This window comes from Macaca fascicularis, chromosome 11 (genome assembly GCF_037993035.2).
Source record: "Macaca fascicularis isolate 582-1 chromosome 11, T2T-MFA8v1.1".
Lineage (NCBI taxonomy): Eukaryota > Metazoa > Chordata > Mammalia > Primates > Cercopithecidae > Macaca > Macaca fascicularis.
This window is the reverse complement of record NC_088385.1, coordinates 17,153,448-17,176,403: the sequence shown is the minus strand read 5'-3', so window position 1 is coordinate 17,176,403 and position 22,956 is coordinate 17,153,448. Positions and strand designations below refer to the sequence as shown.

Genomic DNA, 22,956 nt, shown 5'->3' with positions numbered 1-22,956 from the left:
AAACACAAGGCCGTGACAAGGCAACAATTTTAAACTGTTAAGTCATGTACGTATAGATCTTATATTCCATCTTCATGAACATCAAAAAACAACACAAAGAAGATACATTCAAGAATAATTTTCAAACTGAATTCCATAGTGCCTTAAGAGGCCAAGGTTCTACAAACAAGTGAACTAGATTTGGATCTAATATAAAATTATAATTGTCAGATATGATCTTGTTTCAAAGTTTTGTTTATCTTAATAGCAAAATTATTCTCATTTTATTAAATACACATGGCATATGAATAAGTTTACCATATAAAATAAGTACATAACAATAAAATATTACATGTGTCCTTTTGTTTCTTAAGCCTTGCAGAATTAAGCAGAAACCATAAGTATTCCTTTTATATACTGGAATCCTCCCTAAGAGTTTAACTTGCAAAAAGTTTCTGTTTTTAGAAAGCTGCTCTACTCAGAAATTTAGAACTTACTGCTCTATGTCATATAAGTCAGGGATATATTCTTAATACTCTACGGACAAAACCAGGAGTATATTATACCAGCTAAAAAAGATTTTAATAGGTACTGCAATTTAAGTATTGCTGCTTAAAGTATGCTTTTTTTTTCCTATTCTCTGAAATACTACGCGAATAAGAATTTCATTCTCCCATCTTTCTGGTTAACCACAGACTTACAGTATCTCAATAAACATTTCTACTCCAGAACAATGTTAAGAAAGCTTTTTAAATTTTTTGAAATTAAATTTACAAAATCATTGAGCTATATTTCTTTTAAATATACTACAGGTTTAAATTAAGACTAAAATGAACATAATAATATCACTTAATTAACTAAAACAACTGAGTACTTCAGCTCTGATGGTATCTGAATACATTAGATATATTTTTTAAGAAGAGGTATCCATGACTAGATGTGAATTTATTTCTAAATTCAAAATCTGAATCTGAATGCCAACTTAAGCAAAAAGTAATTTGAACAAAGAAGCAAAGCAGCCTTAAAAATATCTAAGAGTTGGATACTGGGAGGAGGCAGCATGATGAGAAAGAATTGGAACCCATAATGCCAAAAAAAGATTTTGGACAGTATTAAAAATTTTTTTTCATGCTTTATATAATTACCCTTCTTCCCAAAAAGCTTCCACACAATACCTCACAAAAACCTAGAAATATTGTAGTCTTTGTGCAAAACAAGGCTTATTTACGGATCCTTTAAAAAAAATCTATTCGGATAATATATTGTTTTAATTTCTACAAATAAATATCAAACACACTAAAATAGCCTACACAAAAGGAATGTTACATTAATTAGGGCCAGAAAAGCACTACTGTGGTGATCAAATGTTCTGGCAATGACAGAACATAAAATGGTGAGAAAGTACAAGAATTTAACCTTTGACCCCACCATGCTATGTACTGTTTTCATAATAAAGGCTTAAAGGTTCTACCAAACATTTCAACTTTTTAAAAACCAAGCTCTAAGTTCGCCCTTCTAAGTAAACTCAGTTAAATTCCTTTTTTAAAAAGAAAAAAATGAGAATGTTTAAAGATAAAGAGTAATTGGTTCTTACCTCTGGTCCTGATGCATGTGACAAGTCTCCTCACTGGCATACTTGCTGCCTAAGCAGCTACAAAGACTAGGTTAGCAGCCATTTTGAGACAGCTGCACAGTCTCAGTTGCACAAAAGTGTAATTAAGATGGCTGCAATGTGCACTCAAGAACTCACACAGTGAAAACTCAGCTATGTAACAAACAAAGCCCCTCCCACTTTGTCAGCCTGCAGGAAACTGAACATAGGCAACAGCTAATGCATATACTGCAACAAACAATGCAGCTACACAGGACACAGAAAAAGAAAACAGAAGGCAGCAAGCCAGTTTTGTAACATAATGCCTGTGAATCCCGTCTTGCAATACAGACTTTGGGCACATCCAGATCCCAAACAACTTGAAATCCATGCCACATATTAGCAGTTACAGAGATAGAGCCAAATCACACAGAGCAAACATCAGGGAATTCGCTTGAAAGAAAGCCTCCATTTCAGTCCAGAAAAAAAAAAAAAAAAAAAAGTTAAACCTTGCTCAAGGCCTTTTTTTTGGGTTTTTTTTTTGTTTTTTTTTTTTTTTACCTTTTATAGTTTTATCATGAAAAGAATTTCAATTTTATAATTTCTAGAAAAGTGTTTAAATCCTGAAAATAGCTTGATTGATCGAGTTAATTTCAATTTATAGAAGGCTAAAGATTTTCTCCACAGAATCTAAGCCCCAAAGTGCTCAAATCTAGCAGAACAGTTAAAGCCTACAATTAAATTTTTGAACCTTGACAACAGGGTCTCTAGAAGATGGCAAAAAGCTTATTTTGAGTAATTTACCATAGATATAAAAACAATTTCTTCTCTTCAGTAGTACAAATGGTCACAAATATTAACATCCCCAGGTGAGTGTTTAGTCCCAGGGCAAATTACATTTCCTGCCCTGACACAGACCTCCCAACATTTTGATGTGAGTAAAAGCAAATAAAAACAAAGAATTATAGATTCTTTCTGATGGAAAGAAGGGAATTTTTAAAAAGGGTAAAAACTCAGTCTAATAATGGGTATATTAGCAAGACAAATTTGAGACCCAACAAATGTGGGTTGGCAGAAACACATCAATCAAAAAGAAGGGAAGGACAAAAGCACAGGGAGAACCTGTTCACATCAGCGACAGACTCCACGTTTTCTTTCTCTCTTCCTCAGTCCACCTTCCTAAAATTTAGCTAACCTGTGTATTTTGTCTCTATCCATCACTAAATATAGGTATTTACTAAAACGTTTTAAGGGTATAGGGGGTAATAGGGATATAGCTAAAACGAGATTGGCCCTATGATTTGACAATGGTTCAAGCTGAGCAATGGGCACACAGAATTCATTATCTCATTCTATTTTGGTATATATTTGAAATTTTCCATAACAAAAGTTTTTTAAATTACTTATCTTTAAAAGGTCCTTATGTATTTTCCATGAAGCAAAATGAATAATGTAGGTAATAACTGCTTTAAGTATATCAGAAAAAAAAAAGTTATACTTGATCCAAGTCATATTAATTCTTCAAAAATATAACTGTGATTCTCAAGCAAAGACTTCATTAAAAGCAAGACTTAGGCCAAGCACGGTGGCTCACGCCTATAATCCCAACACTCTAGGAGGCCGAGACGGAAGGCTCTCCTGAAGCCAGGAGTTTGAGACCTGCCTGGCAACAAAGCGAGATCTCTTTCTCTACAAAAAAAAAATATTTTAAACATTAACAGGTGTGGTGATATGAACCTGTAGTTCCAGCTATTCAGGAGGCTGATGCAGGAAGATCACTTGAGCCCAGAAGTTCAAGGCTACAGTGAACTTAACCACTGCACTCCATCCAGTCTGGTCAACAAAGCCAGATTCTGTCTCAAAAAATAAATAAATAAATAATATAATTAAAAGCAAAAGCAAGATTTGGTAAACTGAAAAAGGCTGGAATAGAACTGATATTACTGTAAGCACTGGAATCTATGTTTAATTGGGGGGCGGGGAAAGAAGGTACAAATAGCCAAAATATTCAGAGCTGCCTAATGAACACTTTCTTACATTCTGGAATATAAGAAATTGTTTTTAGGAAGTCTGATCCACAAAGATTTAAATTACGGAACTCACTGTCAAATGGATGATATCTTCTTCAAGCCTCCCTTCTCTTGCCAAATACTTTTCCGATGTAAATCCTGACTACTTTTTTCTTAATAAACATAGTCTACCAACAGAAAGCTGCTGGCTACTAATAATACAGGTTGGACATCCCTAATCTGAAAATCCAAAATTCTCCAATAAAATTGCACAGAACTGATACAAGCAGAAATGCAACTTAGACAACACTTAGTACCAGCTGACAGAGCTTCATCCATCCCTTCACACATTGGTTCTGTTTCTGTGTCTGATGAAACAGTTTAGAAAAGGAAAATAATTAGGCTGTTATTCAGATAAAATAAGTGTCGAGGCCAGCATCTTTATCCCAAAGAAACTATCCTATTATAGTTTACTTGATATATCCTCTACATGATTCAACCTATATTACCCTATCACTAAAAATTATTTCCTTAATCTCTCCTTACTATGCACATCCCCAAACCAGGTATCATTACTCTCTCAATATCTTTTACGCATATTATCATTATACTTACCACATTTCATTACTTGTATCTTTATGCAAATAATCTTTATATAAGGATATAAATCACATCTTAATTCATTTTCCATTCTCTTCCATAGGATAAAACACAGTTATTTGCTCAATAAATAGTGAGCTAAAATTCTCAGTGTTTTTGTTTCTACCACAAAAACCTCAAAAGAACCTTCATTTTTAGGATCTCAACTCCTACTTTCTAAGAAGTAGTCAACTAATATGTCTACGAAGATTTTAGTCTTGGCCTAAAAACATCTGCACTTCAGAATCCAAGATGGAAAAATAACTTTTGCAGGGCACTTTTCAGGAACTACATAGGAACTACTATGTGCTTATGATAGATGACTCTGAGAAAATCTACAGGAAACCTAAGTGATTTACTTTTAATTTTTATTAATATTACTAAAAAAGCAAGATTCAGCTTGATTGTATAATGTCACAGATTACAAGAAATTTGTTTTATATAGGGTCATTTGTAATGAGACCAATCATTGTTAATTTATAGAAGCATAACTACTTGCAACCAATTTCTAATGTTCAGGAAACAATTCCATGACTATCCAATGTTTAATCTTTTCCTAATTAAAAATCAGCACTTTCACAAGTCTTTTTGTTTTTTCGTTTATTTGTTTGTAGACAGGCTGGAGTGCAGTGGTGCAATCATGGCTCAGCTTACTGCAGCCTCAACTTTCTGGGCTCAAGAGACTCTCACTTCAGCCTCTGGATTAACTGGGACCACAGGTGCACACCACCACAACTGGCAAATTTCTAAAATTTTCTGTAGAGATAATGTCTCACTATGTTGCTCAAGCTGCATTCAATTTTTTTTTATTTCCCTCTTACAATGACCATGTAAAATAAGAGTGCTACAATCTCAAATTTTAAGACCAGTGAATGTAATCATTTGCCAGGAGTCACATAATTAGTAATGAAAGAAAAAAAAAACAACTAGAATTAACTCTAGTCAACCATTACATTTTTTTATATATTATGCTATTTGAAAACTTTGCATATGCAAATTATTGAAAACTATAGCATCTAAAGAAAAAGTTTCACTGTATTTGGTTGAGAGGAAATATATGTTTTGTTTATTTAATTAAGATGCTCTAACTGTAAGTTATTATTAACATTACACATATTAAAATCTAAAACGCATGTTAGAATGGTATTAAGATGATGAACTAAGAACACCTAATTTCACTCCCTCAAATCCCACTAAAACTACAATAAAGTTTTTTTTTGTTTTTTTTTTTTAGGCATAAATCCTAAAAAACAGAGAGAAATAAGAGGTAACAGCCACAAAGATTTGGGAAGCTGAAAAATAAGCAGGACTGGCCAGACGTGATGGCTCACTCCTGTAATCCCAATACTTTGGGAGGCCAAAGTGGGCAGACCACTCAAGGCCAGGAGTTCCAGACCAGCCTGACCAAGATGGCAAAACCTCATCTCTACTAAAATACATAAATCAGCCAGGTGTGGTGGCGCACCTTAGTCCCAGCTACTCAGGGAGGCTCAGGTACAAGAATTGCTTGAACCTGGGAGGTGGAGGCTGCAGTGATCCGAAATCAAGCTACTGTACTCCAGCCTAGGCGACTGAGTGAGACTTGGTCTCAAAAATAAATAAATAAATAAGCAGGACCAGCTGTAACTAACGTAGCAATCTCTAAAACACAATATTCCAAGCTGCAGTGGTAACAAGTTAAGAACCAATCCAATTTACCTGGCAGAAACCTGAAAAATCATAGGAAGTAGAACTACTAAGCACCTTTGAAAGTCAGAGTGAAGGGAGCAGAGAGAAGGATAAAATGGCCAAAATAGTGACTGCTGTTTAAGAAGCAGAAAGATATCTTAGATGCCTTTACCAAACACATTTAACAGTGACTATCTGCTCCTCCCAACCCTAACAAAAGTCTGAAGACAATATCTGCAGTTAAAAATGAGAGTATCTGGCCAGGCACGGTGGCTCATGCCTGTAATCCCAGCACTTTGGGAGGCCAAGGCAGGTAGATCAACTGAAGTCAGGAGTTCAAGACCAGGCTGGCCAACATGGTGAAACCCCATCTCTACTAAAAATACAAAAATTAGCCGGGCGTGGTGGCACACACCTGTCATCCCAGCTACTCGGGAGGCTGAGACAGGAGAATCCCTTGGTCTAGGAGGCAGAGATTGCAGTGAGCCAAGATCGTGCCAGTGCACTCCGGCCTGAGCTTGAGTGAGATTCTGTCTAGAAAAAAAACCAAAAAACTAAGAGTACCATATCAAAAAGAGAAGGACCAAGTCCAGACTGCAGAGATCCCTAGTCCTCTTCATGAATCTCCCAGAGTGCTGGCAATCAGAGCCTATTTCTCTATTTATAAAAATGGAAGACTATTCTCTGGGGGTGTCTGACCAGCACAAGACGTAAGACCTAAGGTCTCTGGAGAACTCTCCCAAAATGGCTCACCCAGATCAGCCTAAAGGGAAGTTTAAAACTGTCTAATTTAGATAAGGCAATCAACTTTTTAATCTTCCACATCACATTATGCAGTTAGCTAAGAAAGGCAATTGAGAAAAGTTTCCAACATGACAGAAACCAAAGAAAAACGAAAGCAAAAAAAAATACATGAAGCAATAGACTATGCAGGAATAAGAAAACTTCAAAAAAAATTAATATATGCAGACAAGATGTTATATTCTTGAGTGAAGAATACAATGCTACAGAAAAGGAATGAAAATTAAGAACATGATAGAAAAAAATGAAAAACTCAATAGAAGGACTGGATGATAAAGCTGAAGAAACCAACCTTAGCAAAAAGGCAAAATTATAAATCAGAAGAAAAGATACAATTGGAGTATCCATTCAAAAAATTCAAATTGGAATCACACACACACACACACACACACACACACACACACAAACACAAAGACATCACCAATGAAATCATTTAAGAAAACTTTCCAGAGTTGAAGGGCAAGAATTTCCAGACCAAAAGAGCCCAAAGTATGCCAGCAGACCATAACAAACAGATCCACACAAGGGCACGTTCCATTGAAATGCCATAAGACTAAAGACTAATAATCAATTCTATAAGCTTCCACTGAGAGGAGAAATCAGAATGGCTTCAGATTTCTCAGTGGTGATAATAGTAGGAAGAAAATAATGGAGCAGTGTCTTTAAAATTCTGAAAGAAAAGACTTTCAACCTAGAATTCTATACCCAGCCAAACTATCAATCAAGCATGAAAATATAGAATGATATTTTTCCAACATGCATGGTCTTTAAAACCTGTATCTCCCATGCACCCTTTCTCAAAAAGCTACTGGAGAATGTGTAGCTTTCTACCAGCAGGGAAAATTCTAAGAATTCTCCTGCCAAGGACAGAATAAGTCGATAAAAAGACAAAGCATTTGGAAAACAAGGGTCCTAGAAGACAGGTAAGGAAATCTTCACTAACGGTTGTATTAGTCTATTCTTGCACTGCTATAAAGAAATACTTGAAAATGGGTAACTTATTAAGAAATGAAGTTTAATTGGCTCACAGTTTTGCTGGCTGTACAGGAAGTACAGTGGTATCTGCTTGGGTTCTCAGGGTGAGGGCTCAGGAAATTTACAAACATGATGGAAGGCAAAGGGGGAGCATGCACATCACGTGGCAGAAGCGAGAACGAGAGAAAGAAAAGAGGTGCTACACATTATTTAAATGACCTGATCTCACAAGAACTCAAGTCACTACTGCGGAGGACAGTACCAAGGGGGATGGTGCTAAACGATTCATGAAAAATCCACCCCATGACCCAATTATCTCCTACCAGGCCCCACCTCCAACATAGAGGATTATGATTTAACATTAGATTTGGGTGGGGATAGGGATCCAAACTGTATCAATGGTGAATAAAATTATACAGATGACAGTTGTATACAAGATGAGGTGAGCAACTAGGCCACACAGAAGCAGTGACACTCAAGAACTAAACATGAGTCAAGATTTTTGCTGCCACCTACCTGAGGAAATGTGTCTTATAAATTAAGTCTTTTAAATAAACATCATAAGATTATTAGTAACTGTACCAAATCGTCTTAACTATTACTATTTACATGGAAGAGACTCATAGATGCAGGCATCCTGGTATAAAGCTGACATCATGAATCAACAACTGTCATAACTGTATCAAGGGAATGGATCATGATTTTCATGGTTATGTTCTACAGACCAGTCAATTCTGTGTAAGTAGGTTGCTTAACACAAGATCAAAAAAACAAGAATTACCTAAGACTAAATGAATGATTTAATTGTGGTTAATGTTTTATTTTAAATAGTCATAAGAGAAGAATACTTTCTTCTCAATCTATCTCTAACCTCCAACTTAAGGTGTACTTTATAGAAATAGTAGTATCTTTCCCCCTCAGAGATCAGGGGAAAAAATATCCTGTGAAAGGTTTTAATATAGGTTATAAGCTAAAGAAGCCACCAAAAACATTTTATGAATGATTCTATAGAAAAATACTGAATATCGGGCCGGGTATGGAGGCTCACACCTGTAATCCCAGCACTTTGGGAGGCCGAGGCAGGCAGATCACCTGAGGTCGAGCTGGAGACCGGCCTGGCCAACATGGTGAAACCTCATCTCTACTAAAAATACAAAAATTAGCTGGACATGGTGGCATGTGCCTTTAATCCCAGCCACTCGGGAGGCTGATGGAGGAGAATCGCTTGAACCCTGAAGGCGGATGTTGCGATGAGCCAAGTTCGTGCCACCACACTCCAGCCTGGGCGACACGGCAAGATTCCATTTCAAAAAAAAAAAAAAGGCCGGGCGCGGTGGCTCAAGCCTGTAATCCCAGCACTTTGGGAGGCCGAGACGGGCGGATCACGAGGTCAGGAGATCGAGACCATCCTGGCTAACACAGTGAAACCCCGTCTCTACTAAAAAATACAAAAAATAGCCAGGCGAGGTGGCGGGCGCCTGTAGTCCCAGCTACTTGGGAGGCTGAGGCAGGAGAATGGCGTGAACCCGGGAGGCGGAGCTTGCAGTGAGCTGAGATCCGGCCACTGCACTCCAGCCTGGGCGGCAGAGCAAGACTCCGTCTCAAAAAAAAAAAAGAAAAATACAGAATATGTTGTTCAGCCTTGTCCAGAGACTGCTTAGAACAATTATTAAATATTGTATGAAGTATCATAACTCAATCTTTTTACTTTTTATGACTCAGTTTACACAGTTTCAGTAAGAATCTGTTCTCCTTCCTACCAGGATAAAATTGGGTAAGTCAGACCAGGCACGGTGGCTCATGCCTGTAATCCCAGCACTTTGGGAGGCTGAGGCAGGTGGATCACCTGAGGTGATCCTCTTGAGGTCAGGAGTTCAAGATCAGCCTGACCAACATGGTGAAACCCCATCTCTACTAAAAATAGAAAAATAAGCTTGGTGTGGTGGTGGGCGCCTATAATCCCAGCTACTCGGCAGGCTGAAGCAGGAGAATCATTTGAACCCAGGAGGCAGAGATTGGAGTGAGCCGAGATTGCACCATTGCACTCCAACGTGGGTGACAGAGTGAGACTCTGTCTCAAAAAAAAAAAAAAAAAAAATTGGATAAATCAAATTTGTAACCATAACCACACTGGAAATGTGAAATTTAAAAATGAATTTCAGGCTGGGCTCAGTGGCTCACATCTATAAGCAGAGCACTTTGGGAGGCCGAAGCGGGCAGATCACTTGAGGTCAGGAGTTCGAGACTAGCCTGGACAACATGGTGAAACCCCATCTCTACTAAAAATACACAAATTAGCAGGGCGTGATGGTGCATGCCTATAATCCCAGATACTCGGGAGGCTGAAGCACAAGAATTGCCTGAGTCTGGGAGGTAGAGGTTGCAGTGAGACAAGATCATGCCACTGTATTCCAGCCTGGGCAACAGAGCAAGACACTGTCTCAAAAAACAAACAAACAAATAAATAAATAAGCACAAATTTCCTTTAATTAGGTATGACAGGGAACAAAAATTGCATCTTTTTTTCTTTTTTTTGAGATGGAGTCTTGTTCTGTCGCCCAGGCTGGAGCGCAGTGGCGCAATCTTGGCTCACTACAGACTCTGCCTTCCAGATTCAAACGATTCTCCTGCCTCAGCCTCCCAAGGACTGCATCTTAAATATAGAAATCATGCCTACTAAATCTTCACGAGAAATCAATTTAGTATCTCTTCTATAGCTTATAGATTCCAAGCTTTGAAGGGAATAAAGAATAGTATTTTCCAAAAAACCTGGAATACTGATAAATGTGGGAATCTCAGAAAACCCCAAGATACCCTACAATTATAGGTACTGCAGATGAAAGAAAGTTCATTGAGATAAGTCAGATGACTTGGTTTCTGATAGTGGAGACAAGCTAATAAATAAATAAGTCAATTATAGTACTTCACAAAACATCCATACAGAGGTTAACTCTTACCTTCATATCAAATGGACATAGTTTCGTTAAGCACACAATAGGGATGTCTTACTACATCATAGGTCAATACCTCAATAGACCTATGTGACTCAAATGGCCAAAGAAAACATGAAAATATACCAATTCAGAAAATCATTTAACAAACTTTATGGCCAAATCTATGCCTTAAGAGGCTGCAGCTTGATTTCAAGGAAGGGCTATCGATGAAAAATGATACTTGGTATCAATTTTGAGTGAACACGTCCAGCAGATTTTTTAAAAGGAGAGCAAGGAGTAATTCTATGTGGACTTAGTGCCCAAAATGTCTTCATCCCTAACTTTGCCAAGGATGAACACTGCCAAACCTTGCAGATATGACAATTAACGTGAGAAAATGGCTGCTTTTTCACCAGGAAGATGTTTACTGTAAATTTAGTGAATTTAGTAATCTTGTGGGTTTTTTTCCCTTTAAATACCCATTTGTTTTTAAATGAGTCAGTCCTAAAACTGGTCTCCATCACAAACCTTTACAAGTAAACTACTTTCCCAAATGCTTATTTACCTTACTAGTGAGTGGTATTATGAAACCCACCTTTCCAAGTTACTTTTTAAATGCATTTAAATTCTAGCTCCAGAAATCAAGAATATTATTTTCTATAAATCTCCCTGCATTGCAGGGCTCCCTGCACATAGTTGCTTCTTAATAAATATTCATGAATGACTAATTGATTCACCGATTGATTAAAACTAGAGATATGTGTGAGGCACAGATGCTAAGCATTTTATATATCTAATCGTATTTAACCCTCAAAACGTTACCCTGTAGGAGGTAACTCCACATTTTAAAGATAAAGAACACTGAGAGGAGACACTAATTGCCCAGGTCCCAATACAAAACTACTGTTCTTTCCACTTCACTGTGTAACTAACTGATTTTAGGAAAATTCTTTGACTTTTCTTTTGTTCTTCTTTTCTTTCATTTATTTATTTACTTTTATCTTTCAACGTTTAAATCATTTAAAGTCAGTTTGGTGGGGGAAGAAGATTATACAAACCTAAAATACAAAATAATATCATTCCATCTTTTCCTCAAACCCTTATTAATTTATATATGCAGGCTCTTCACAGTCATATTTTAGAAACTTTTTACTAATAAGCAAGCAAAGGTGCTTCCTTGTTTTCTTAATTTTCTTCTGGTTCTTAATGAATGACATTGAAGATTTTTTTTTCCTAAAACTGACTATTTATAATTTTTCATACATAAAGTGCCTGTCAAATCTTCCCATATGACAATTTATCATGTGGGTATTTGCCATTTGAGTAAATTACATGTCTGATTTTTAAAAAAGTTCTGACATCTGTGGATAATGAGTTAAATAAAAGAAAATAATTAGAATATCTTATTCCCTTTTTTTCACCTCCACCTAAAACGTAGGAATTTTATTCTTTTGATAAGCAAGTATTTATTGAATATTAATACTTTAATACTGTAGAAAGCAATCTTATACTTTTAATAGTGGTCTTATCATACCTTGGAAAGAATTTGTCTTAAAAAATTGTCAGATATATCAATAAGATATGATTCCTAACCCCAGGAAGCTTATAAAGTACTACACAAATAACTATAAACATAAAAGTGGAAAGGAATAAATGCCTTTAAATATATATATAAAGTAAAGCAAAGAGAAAATAGAGAATTTCCAGCTGAGAGTAACAACATGCTTTATTAGGCATATTATGTGGGTGCCATGGCAATTATGACTTTTATTCACAAAAACCAAGGATATGTATCACAGAGTTATTAAGAGTTCTCCTAACACACTACCTTTCTTTCTGGCCTCTGAGATTTTGAACATACTATTTATTCCCTTTACTAGTATTATCTGTCTAATTCATTGTTTAAAATACAACTCCCATAAAATCTCCTTGATATCCTTCCAACACTCTCACCACTTTCTGTACCCTATAAAAACATCTCTTGTTTTACTTGTCATATTCCATAGAAAGCTACTTTTAACTATTTACTTATTGATCAGTTAAGTTTTGCCTATGTGCAGAGGATTTACAACCACCATCTTTTTACCAGTGTATATTACAATGCTCCTAGAAGTCACATTTTTGGCCAGGCACAGTGACTCACACCTGTAGTCCCAACATTTTGGGAGGCCAAGAGGGGAGGATTGCCTGAGCCCAGGAGTTCAAGACCAGACTGGGCAACATGGCAAGACCCCATCTCCACACAGAAAAAAATTATAAAATTACCTGGGCATGGTGGCATGTGCCTGTAGTCCAAACTACCTAGGAGGCTGAGTCAGGAGGATCCCTTGAGCCCAGGAGGTCAAGGTTACAGTGAGCCATGATCACACCACTGCACTCCAGCCTGGCTGACAGAGTGAGACCCTAGTCTCAACTAACAAAAAAAAAAAGTCACATTTTCCATCACGGAAAATGTATATTTTATACATACAGTTATAAAGAGAAAAAAATAATCTGTATAAAATAATGCAAACATAAACTATTCAAACATTTGTCACTTAATTCAACTACAGTCCTTTTGAACTAAGCAAGTTAACCTGTAAAGTTCAAAAATACTACACTGAGTTTTAAAAATTAGGAATTCCAAATCTCGCAAAACTAATCATAATTTAATGTTTTCAGTAGCAAGCAGAGAGGAGGAGAATTCTATCAAATATAAATATTTATAATAACTGGGACCCCAGTCACAAATCACGAACACAAAACCCCCAAAATACCATTTCAATGGAAGACATACAGAGTTATACTATAACTGAACCTAAATCTTAAAACAGAGAAATAGTTTTCAGTATCAAATTATGAAGTACTTTGAAACCACTTCTTCCAATTCCTTATATAGCAGAAAATGCTATTCATTAATATCCATTTCTCTTTTATAACATTCTCTAGTTTTAGCTAAGTATATGATTATCCAGCTAGATATATTTCCCAGACTTCCTTTCACAGCTAAATATGTCCCAATGACTAAATGATCACACATAAACTATGAGTCAAAGTGCTATGTGCCACTTCCATATCATGCTCTCAAAAGAGTATGCACTCCCATTGTTCTTTCTTCCTTGCCTCTAGCTAGTAGAACTAGAGAGTAATCATGTTTCCGCTAGTGATGGAAGCCATATGTTAAGGCAAAATCACTTATCAACTCTAAACAGTCTTACTTTGTATGGTTACATAAGAAAAAAACACGTTATCATCTTTAAACAACAGAAATGGAGTCTCCTATACTGTGGCAGCTTAGTTTTTACTCAAATTGAATTCACTTCAGACATTTATCACCTAAAAGGAAACAAAAGAGTTCAAAAGTGGTCCCTCTTTTCCCTTATGCTTTTTACTATTTCTTTCTTTTCCTATGACATTCTATCTAATAAGAGTAACAGGGCAGATATACATCTAAGGCTCCAAAGCCTTAGCTGGGAATGAATTGCAGCAGTCAAGTCATTCTTTATTGTTCCATCAAAGTCTCCTGGTCCTCAAAACAGCAGATTCCCTTTCCATCTTTTAGCTTTATCCTACTACAAAATGGTAGGCATTATCATTGAGAATTACTGAACCAAAGAAAGTTCCTTTTACAGCTTTGACAGTTCTGAGGATAACTATTCTAACATACAAATCAAATTTCTTATTAGAATGTAAAAGTGCCAGGAGTGATGGACACATAATTTCTAGGTACCAAACCAGATAATATTTCCCCCAAGTAGCATAGGGCTATACGAACAACAAAGATAGGGAGAACGGATCATATATAGTAAGACATTATGGCATTACTACCTCACATCACCATCATACAAAGGGATCCTCTCTCCTAAACACAGCTAGTTACTACCAGTTATTGGATATAAAAGAACACAAAATGTTTCTTGTAATACTCTGAGCAATGGAAAACTGCAGACATGAATAAGTGCATATTTCTGATGGTTTAATAAGTCATCTTCATTTCACAGATTCTCATATTCATATAGGTCAACTATAAAGAATCTCAGGAAGATAATAACAGTTCCCTTAGGCCTCTGGCATTTTTTTGAAAAGTGGCTGAGGTACCGGAGTCATCCTCTTAAAGATTCTAAAATCCAAATGATCGAAACTTAAAATTGAAAACATTCACACCATATAAACAAGCACTAGCAGCCCTGATCTACTCATTCTTAACTGAAAATGCTCCCCAGCACTCACTCTGTCTCCAATACAAAATGGTTTCCACCACACAAGATGAAATCATCGATAAATAACTTAGTTTTGTTTTCAACAAATTAAAATGCCTGGAGAAGCCCCTGATTTACTCTGTGGACGGCAGGACAATCTGAGAAAGAACATGGCAAAGCAACATTTAAATAGTCTTGGCCTCTCTAATAAAATATAAGGTCAAACATGCAAGAATTTTAAAAGAGAGTTCCACTAAAGGAAATATCTTAATATTTTATATCTAGTTTCCAGATTTATTTTCATAAAGCCAATAATATTTTATCATTAGAGTTCTATATTTCCTTGATTTCTTCTTTTCATGCCTCCACTAATTTACAAGTTTAGTTCAATAAAAATGATATTTTGGCAATAAACTGACTCTTGAATCAATTATTTAAGATAGTAGAATTACAGCTGAAATACACCCTTATTAATGGAGATAATCTTTTTCAATGCAATCAGCATAAAAAAGAGATTTAATGAAGAATAAACTTATTCTAATAATTAGGGAAACATCCTTATGAGAAAATATAATAATTTAATGATACTAAGGAAATTAAAATAAAAAATTTTTATCTTTATTATGAGATTAAGGTCCACTGTGGCCAGAAAAGGAATAAGGTACCTTTTCAAACTGTCTTTGTTTAAGAAAAAAGGATTTTGATTTCAAATATTGTACAATACTTTACTTTGCGACTTATTTTTACCATGTCTAACTTCATACTGACACTATTTTTATGTCATCATGTCCTAAGGCAGATTAAAAACAGAAATATAATCTTATATCATCTCCTAATTCATCTCTACTAAAATTATAGCTGCACCAAGAAAACATCTTCCTGAAAAGTCACAGATACCACAAATTCTCCCAGAGTTCCTAGCAAATAGTACATTTTGGTAGTCTACAGGAAGGGTGTAATACTCATGAATTTAAAAAAAAAATAGTATAAGGTTATAAATTCACCCAATGTAAATTTAATGGAATTGTAACCAAAACCATTAGCTAGCTTTTTCTTTTCTTAATTAACCAAATGAACCTAAAGTTCATCTGCAAAAACAGCCACAATTAGCTAAAAAAATTGTAAAATGGACTTGTGAGTGGCTACTGCATTTTATATAGGATATAGCACTACAAACACATATTTAAATTGTGTACAATCCTACAGCAAATAAAACAATGCAATAATGCTCTAAGAATAAGGCCCAGATACAGTCATTGTCAATCTCTGTTTAAACTATGTATTATATGTTCTTTTGAGAAGCTAATGAAAGCTGTCACTGTTTCCCCAGAAAAGTGCACATACGAGGCCAGGCGCAGTGGCTCACACCTGTAATCCCAGCACTTTGGTCGGCTGAGGAAGGCAGATCACCTGAGGTAGGGAGTTCGAGCCAGCCTGACCAACATGGAGAAACCCCGTCTCTACCAAAAATACAAAATTAGCAGGGCGTAATGGCACATGCCTGCAATCCCAGCTACTCAGGAGGCTGAGGTAGAAGAATCATTTGAACCTGGGAGGCAGAGGTTGCGATGAGCTGAGATCGTGCCATTGCACTCCAGCCTAGGCAACAAGGGCGAAACTCCATCTTGGGGGGGAAAAAAATGCACACACACAGACTCACATAAAATGGTGTATATCAAATATCGAGGGATCGGTAGAACCCCTAGAGGCCAATGGACCCCAGGTTAAATATTCCTAGTATATGAATCAGAATTGTTTGCTCAAATCTAGCTCATAAGTTAGCAACCAAACCAATAAGAAATGAATCAAGTCTATAGAAACTAGATATCTGGAAAAAATGGAAATTAGTAACTTATCTTAACACAAAATATGTCAAAATACAGACATGTCCACATAGATGTAAGAGTATTTTTTAAGTTTATTAAAACTTCCAGAAAAAGTTCTAGTAAAAAAATTAACAAAACACATGAACAAGGCTGTGCACGGTGGCTTACACCTCTAATTCCGGCACTGTGGGAGGCCAAGGCAGACGGATCACCTCAGGTCAGCAGTTCAAGACCAGCCTGGCCAACATGGGGAAACCCTGTCTCTACTAAAAGCAGGGCGTGGTGATGCACGCCTGTAATCCCCGCTACTTGGAAGGCTGAGGCAGGAGAATCGCTGGAATCCAGAAGGTGGAGCGTTACAATGAGCCAAAATCATACCACTGCACTCCAGCCTGTGAGACACAGCTAGACTTCACCCCAAAAAACAGTAATAATAAAATACAATATAAATATGTAATTCACCTCACAACAGGTAATATTTTCTAGGCAGACAAGTGCTGTAGAAATCACAAAGGAAAAAGGCAGTGCAGGCTGGACATGGTGGCTCATGCTTGTAATCTCAGCACTCTGGGAGGCTGAGGTGGGAAACTCTCTCGACCCCTGGAGTTCAAGACCAGCCTGGGCAACATAATGAGACTTTGTTTATAAAAAAATAAAATAAAATAAAAAAATTAGCAGGGTGTGATAGCCTTCACCAGTAGTCTCAGTTACTCCAGAGGTGGGAGAATTGCTTGAGCCTGGCAGGTCGAGGCTGCAGTGGGCAGAGATCACTGCCACCGCACTTCAGCATGCACAGCAGAGCAAGATCCTATCTCAAAAAAAAAAAAAAAAAAAGGCAGTACATTTTACAACATAAAAATGCAAAACTTCTTAACATATAAAATCATAAACCCTTTAAAAGGTAATTTTAAAATTACTGTGACAAATATTAAAAGCTAAGGACCTCAAAGCCATAAGTAGCTGTTACTAACAAATAAGAAAAACAGTAACACTCACCATAGAAAAATATACAAAAAGCCAAACAGCTAACTCACAGAAAATGAAAAAAAATGCACACATAAAACAACAACAAATTCAACTTCATTAGTTATCAAAAAAAGTTAATGAGCCACTATTTTTCACCCATAAGATGGTGGTATTGAATATGATAAAAAATGCTTTCCAAAAAAAAGTTTTTATCAATTTTGCAAATTACTTTAAAAGTCCTTTGAAAGTAATTTCAAAGAAATATTCTGAGGTATAGTACAAGAATGTTCACTGTAGCATTATTTTTAATAGAGAAATGAGCAACAAGCAAAACAGGAAACAAAAAATGAAAGGTTTAATAAGTCACAGTACATTCTTCTTAAAGATAATAATATGTAACCATTTAAAAACGTGTTTAAAAAGAATATTTGATCATGTGGGATATTACAATAGAGTATCATGTAACCATGAAACATATTTTAGAAGAATTAATGGGAAGACACTCATAACATTAAAAGAGTAGAAATGAAATTATGGTACCAATGAAAAACTAATTAATAAACATTTATAGATTGCTCAACCATGGAAAAGTGAAGTCACAAATCACCAATACCTTCAGAGTGGTTATTTCTAAGCATTGTTAATTAATTTTCAACATTTTCCAAATGTTCTATAATGAGTAAGTTTAAAAATATTTAAATACATTTATCACATATGCAAATCCTAATTTAAAGCAAAAATAGTTCTAATTATTTAATAATTCAAATCTGTCTTTTCTAAACTACATACAAAATCTTAAATTTACAAAACCACAAAGATTTCAAATAACTTCAGTAACTTGGTATTCATTCCTGGAGTAACCTAGTCTTAATAGTTACATATGTTGGATATGTGTCAAAATTTTGTGGCATCATAACCACCAAACTAAAATTTTAAAATACACTTGTTATCAACAAAGTACTAATAAACTAATAGTTGGTGTTCAGGCAATTAATCTTATTAAGTTTATATGGTTATATCTGCCTTGTAAGAAACATGACATCAAAATTGTCCCATCAAGAAATGTTCTTCATATTCGAGTATTTTCAAATACCTCTTACTACCTTCAATATTAACCTAAGAAGCAATCATCTGTATATTCAAATGAAAACATACGCTTAAATATATACACCAAAGTATTTCATTTTTCTGGAAATGTAAGGTGTACCATGCCCTAAGATCAAAGTTCTTTTGTTAACCTAAACATTTATGTGTATTTTCTACTCTAAAATGCCTGAAATAGCATGTGGTAGAAAGGGGCTGCTAGGTAACCACCCCAGAAACATAAAAGGGAGAAAATTACACAACTGTCCTCTAAATATACTTTGTGTGTAGAGGACCTTAGAGATTCAGGAACTACATCAGGTCAAATATTCTGTTGAGAAAAAAAGAAGAATCTTTCCTATAACTCCATTCTATCTCATATGTGACGTCATTTAAAAATCCACCAACCAAAAATATTACTTTCAATTACATCTAGTTAATATTTACTAATGGCATTTGTTTTAGGCAATAAAAATTTCCCTAAATTAACAGAGATTATAAAGCAAAAGGCACGTCTTCATTTGACAGTAGACTGATTCAAACTTAAAGAGTTATAACCAACCAAGAAACCAGTTGTTGTATATATGAGCCACAGATGAAATCTACGGAAAACATTTGCATTTTTTTTTTGCCTAGTAAGAAAGAATTTGCACAACGGGAGAATCATAACAAATCTTATATAACTTCCCCCAGATGTGTTACATAAGATTTAGCTATAATTGACACTACCATTTTAAACTAATCAGTAGCATATTTATAATTACTTTCCCTAAAAAAACTATTAATAAAACCAGGAACACACTTACAATTAAAAAATCAAACACAGCTGCATCTAACACACATGTATACAGTATAGTGTTTAAAAGAACAGATTTTTTTTTATTAATGGTCCACTTTCCTCAAAGAGGCCTCAGGGTAATGGATGTTCTTTCTAGAATTCTTCATCAGAAAAATTTACCAAATAAATGTTATAGCTTACATATCATAGCAAACAAAAATGCTAAGAAAATGAGTTGATTAATTTAAAAAGCAACAATTATCTAGCTGAAGCAGTAATGAACAAGTCACCTAAAGAACTTAAAACATGTAAAATCCAAATGCCCAGAAACATACAAACTGATCAAAATTAAAACTTCATTTACTTAGGATCAAATATTTAAAACCAAAATAATCCTCAGATTGGGATTTCATTTTCGATCACACTGTAATTTCTTCCACTATTCCCTTTCCCCCAATATTCCCAAAACTAAAGTTCTTTCTGTTTTGTAAACATTCCACACATTCATAACACAACAGGTAAAAATAGGGTTAAAAATGTATTTGCAAATATGCAGTCCAAATAAATGCACTTCCCGTGAGAACACCACTAGGTGCTGATCTTTACCACCCTAAATATAAACCTCAATCCAGCAATACTTTAAAACTGAAATTATAATCAAGAACCAAAAAAGACAATCAGCTTCACAGAAAATTAAGTCCACAGCTTCTCAAAAAATCGAAAAAACAGAGAAGAGCTTGAGGTCGGCCCAGGAGTACAACATTAGAGAAATGTTTTTCTTGAAAAATGTGAGATTTTAAGGGTAACACAAAGAAACCCCTCAAGAACGAGGAAAATTAAATCTAGAACCCAAATGGCGTCCAACAAGAACATTAGATCTCGAAAATGAATATTGCGCTTGCGCAGCCACCGCCCCGCCAGCTGCACAACTGCAGCTAGAGCCCGACCCCGCAAGATCACGTGCTCCCATGCAGCGCCGCCCGCAGCTCCGCAACCGCGCAGGCGCACACACAACTCCCGCAGCCGCCATAATGCGGTCTTGACTCCTCAGAAATACAATAGTAATTTAAGAAACTGTGGTTTTAACAGCCCCTGGGATTCACATATACCTTTTGGGGCGGAAGCTGAGGGAGGGGGAACCAAGTTCCTTCCTACAGAGCCGTCCCGCGCAGCCGTCCCCGACGTTGCCGCCTCAGCTTTTCGCGCGCTTCAGTCTCCGCGCCGCCGCTGCCACCGCCGCCGCCTCCGCAGATTCAAAAACAAACCCGCTTCTCCCTTGCACGCGCTGGGGCCGTTATGCAAATTATTGTGGGCGGGGCTCCGGGCTCGTGATATGTACCCCGCCCACTGTGCTATCAGCCAATAAGCTCAAGGACTAGCCATTCCCCATGCAAATTCTGGTTTTTTATTTGAATGAGGGAAATTGGCCCCGCCTCCTGCGTGGAAAAGAGAAGGAAGCCCGAGGTGGTGGCGCTGCGTCTCTCAGTTGCAGTGTGAGGTGTGTTTTTTGAGTGGAGCTTCTTCAATCAATAAGTAGCACTTTGTGAGCGCCCTCTATGAGGCTTAGAAAAGAAAGAAGGAAGGAGGTAGGTGAGAGTTAAAGAGCAGAGGGAAAAATTTTCAAAAAAGCCAGGAGTATGTTGATTTATTCATCATTTATGTTTTAAATTCACAGAATGTACTTTGAATTGTATTAATAATGATGGAATGAAAAAAAAAACTTTTTTTTCAGTTGCTCGGTAACAGAGCAAGCACTTTTTATCATACTCTCTCACTAGAAGTTGTATTCATCCCATTCATTCAATTTCATGCTGGGAGTCGGCCTTTAATGAATTCCACAGGAAGTAGTGGACAAGTCGCTACCTTACTGGTTAAGAGATCTGGGTTCAAGTTCGACTACTGCAGCTTCCTTGCCAGTTCCTTGGAATAAGTGTGTTACTCAGTTTTCTCACCTGTATAATGGCAATGATGACTATAGTTGAACTAGTTTGGAAGCACTAAATGATAGAATAAATGTACATATGTTTTGGCCAGGTGCGGTGGCTCACGCCTGTAATTCCCAGCACTTTGGCAGGCTGAGGCGGGTGGATCACCTGAGGTCAGGAGGTCAAGACCAGCCTGGCCGACATAGTGAAACCCCGTCTCTACTAAAATTACAAAAATTAGCAGGGCATGGTGGCACGTGCTTGTAATCCCAGCTACTCGGGAGGCTGAGGCAGGAGAATTGCTTGAACTGTGAGGCTGAGATTACAGTGAGCCCAGAGCTCACCGCTGCACTCCAGCCTGGGCTACAGAGCCAGACTCCTTAAAAAAAAAAAAAAAAGAATAAATGTGCATATGTTTTGCAAGCAAGAAGAGCCTGAAAATAATATTAGATGGTACCATGTGGGTTTTTTAAATGTAACTTCTCATTATATTAATGTATTAGTTCAGTATTTATTTAGCAATCACGGTGTTGTAGACCTGTTAGGTGCCTATCCTCAAGAAATCTGTACTCTAGTGGAGAAGACAGAAAAGTGAACAGGAAATTTTTGTAACTAATAAGAAATTAGAATAGGGTGGTTAATACTTATTTTTATAACTGGAACCGTTCAATTTACTTAAAATATAAGGTGGCCTTTAGAAATATCACCTAGGGCCAGGTGCGGTGGCTCATGCCTGTAATCCCACTTTGGGAGGCCGAGGCAGGCAGATCACGAGGTCAGGAGATCGAGACCATCCTGGCTAACATGGTGAAACCCTGCCTCTACTAAAAATACAAAAAAAAAAAAAAAAAATTAGCCGGTTGTGGTGGCACGCGCCTGTAATCCCAGCTACTGGGGAGGCTGAAGCAGGAGAATCGCTTGAACCCGGGAGGTGGAGGTTGCAGTAAGCCGAGATCACTGCTCTCCAGCCTGGGCAACAGAGTGAGACTCCGTCTCAAAAAAAAAAAAAAAAAAAGAAAGAAAAAAGAAATATCACCGAATCCAGACCTATAGAATTAAAAAAGCCTTCCTAGAAGAGGTCATCTCTATCATGATAAATGATTTAATTAATTTCTTGCCTAAAAGTTGGAGCTTATTGGGACAGCAATGAGGAATCATTTAAAAGGTTTTAAGTTAGAATATAACACAATTAAATTTGCATTGTTTAATCGCTAAATGTTGTAACGTCCTTAGCACAGTCCTTAGGATACACTCAATAAATTATAGATGCTCAATTATGATTTATTATAATTTTCATAGTACATCAGTGCTCAATTATAAATAGATGCTCAGAAAATTATAAATATTGGTATTAAATGTTACACTGCATAATAATAAGAGAAATTGGATCAGAATAATAGAGCCAATTATGTTTCTCTTTGTATGTCTTCTGTAAGCATATAAAAAATAATCATTTTTATAATAGTCTTTTTTTTTTTTTTTTTTTTTTGAGACAGAGTCTTGCTCTGTTGCCCAGGCTAGAGTGCAATGGTATGATATCGGCTCACTGCAACCACCGCCTCCCGGGTTCAAGCAATTCTCCTGCCTCAGCCTCCCGAATAGCTG

At 36.4% G+C, this 22,956-nt stretch overlaps 1 protein-coding gene across 18 annotated transcripts in view; it reads right to left on the bottom strand.

Moving 5' to 3' along the window:
• The window catches only part of ATF7IP (activating transcription factor 7 interacting protein), a 134,950-nt gene extending 114,257 nt beyond the window's left edge, over positions 1-20,693 (bottom strand). For 12 of the 18 annotated variants that reach the window (XR_012420047.1, XR_012420044.1, XR_012420045.1 and 9 more), the window contains exon 1: positions 1,574-1,719. Coding sequence is in view for 4 of the 18 variants with exons in the window: in XM_065523777.2 (XP_065379849.1) it covers positions 1,574-1,590 (17 nt within the window). In the remaining 14 variants the exon portion in view is untranslated. Of the gene's footprint in view, positions 1-1,573; positions 1,720-20,535 lie in introns of those variants that run through there. The other 6 variants (XR_012420046.1, XR_012420049.1, XM_005570211.5 and 3 more) reach the window with 1 other exon arrangement.
• Between the last annotated feature and the right edge of the window lie 2,263 nt (positions 20,694-22,956).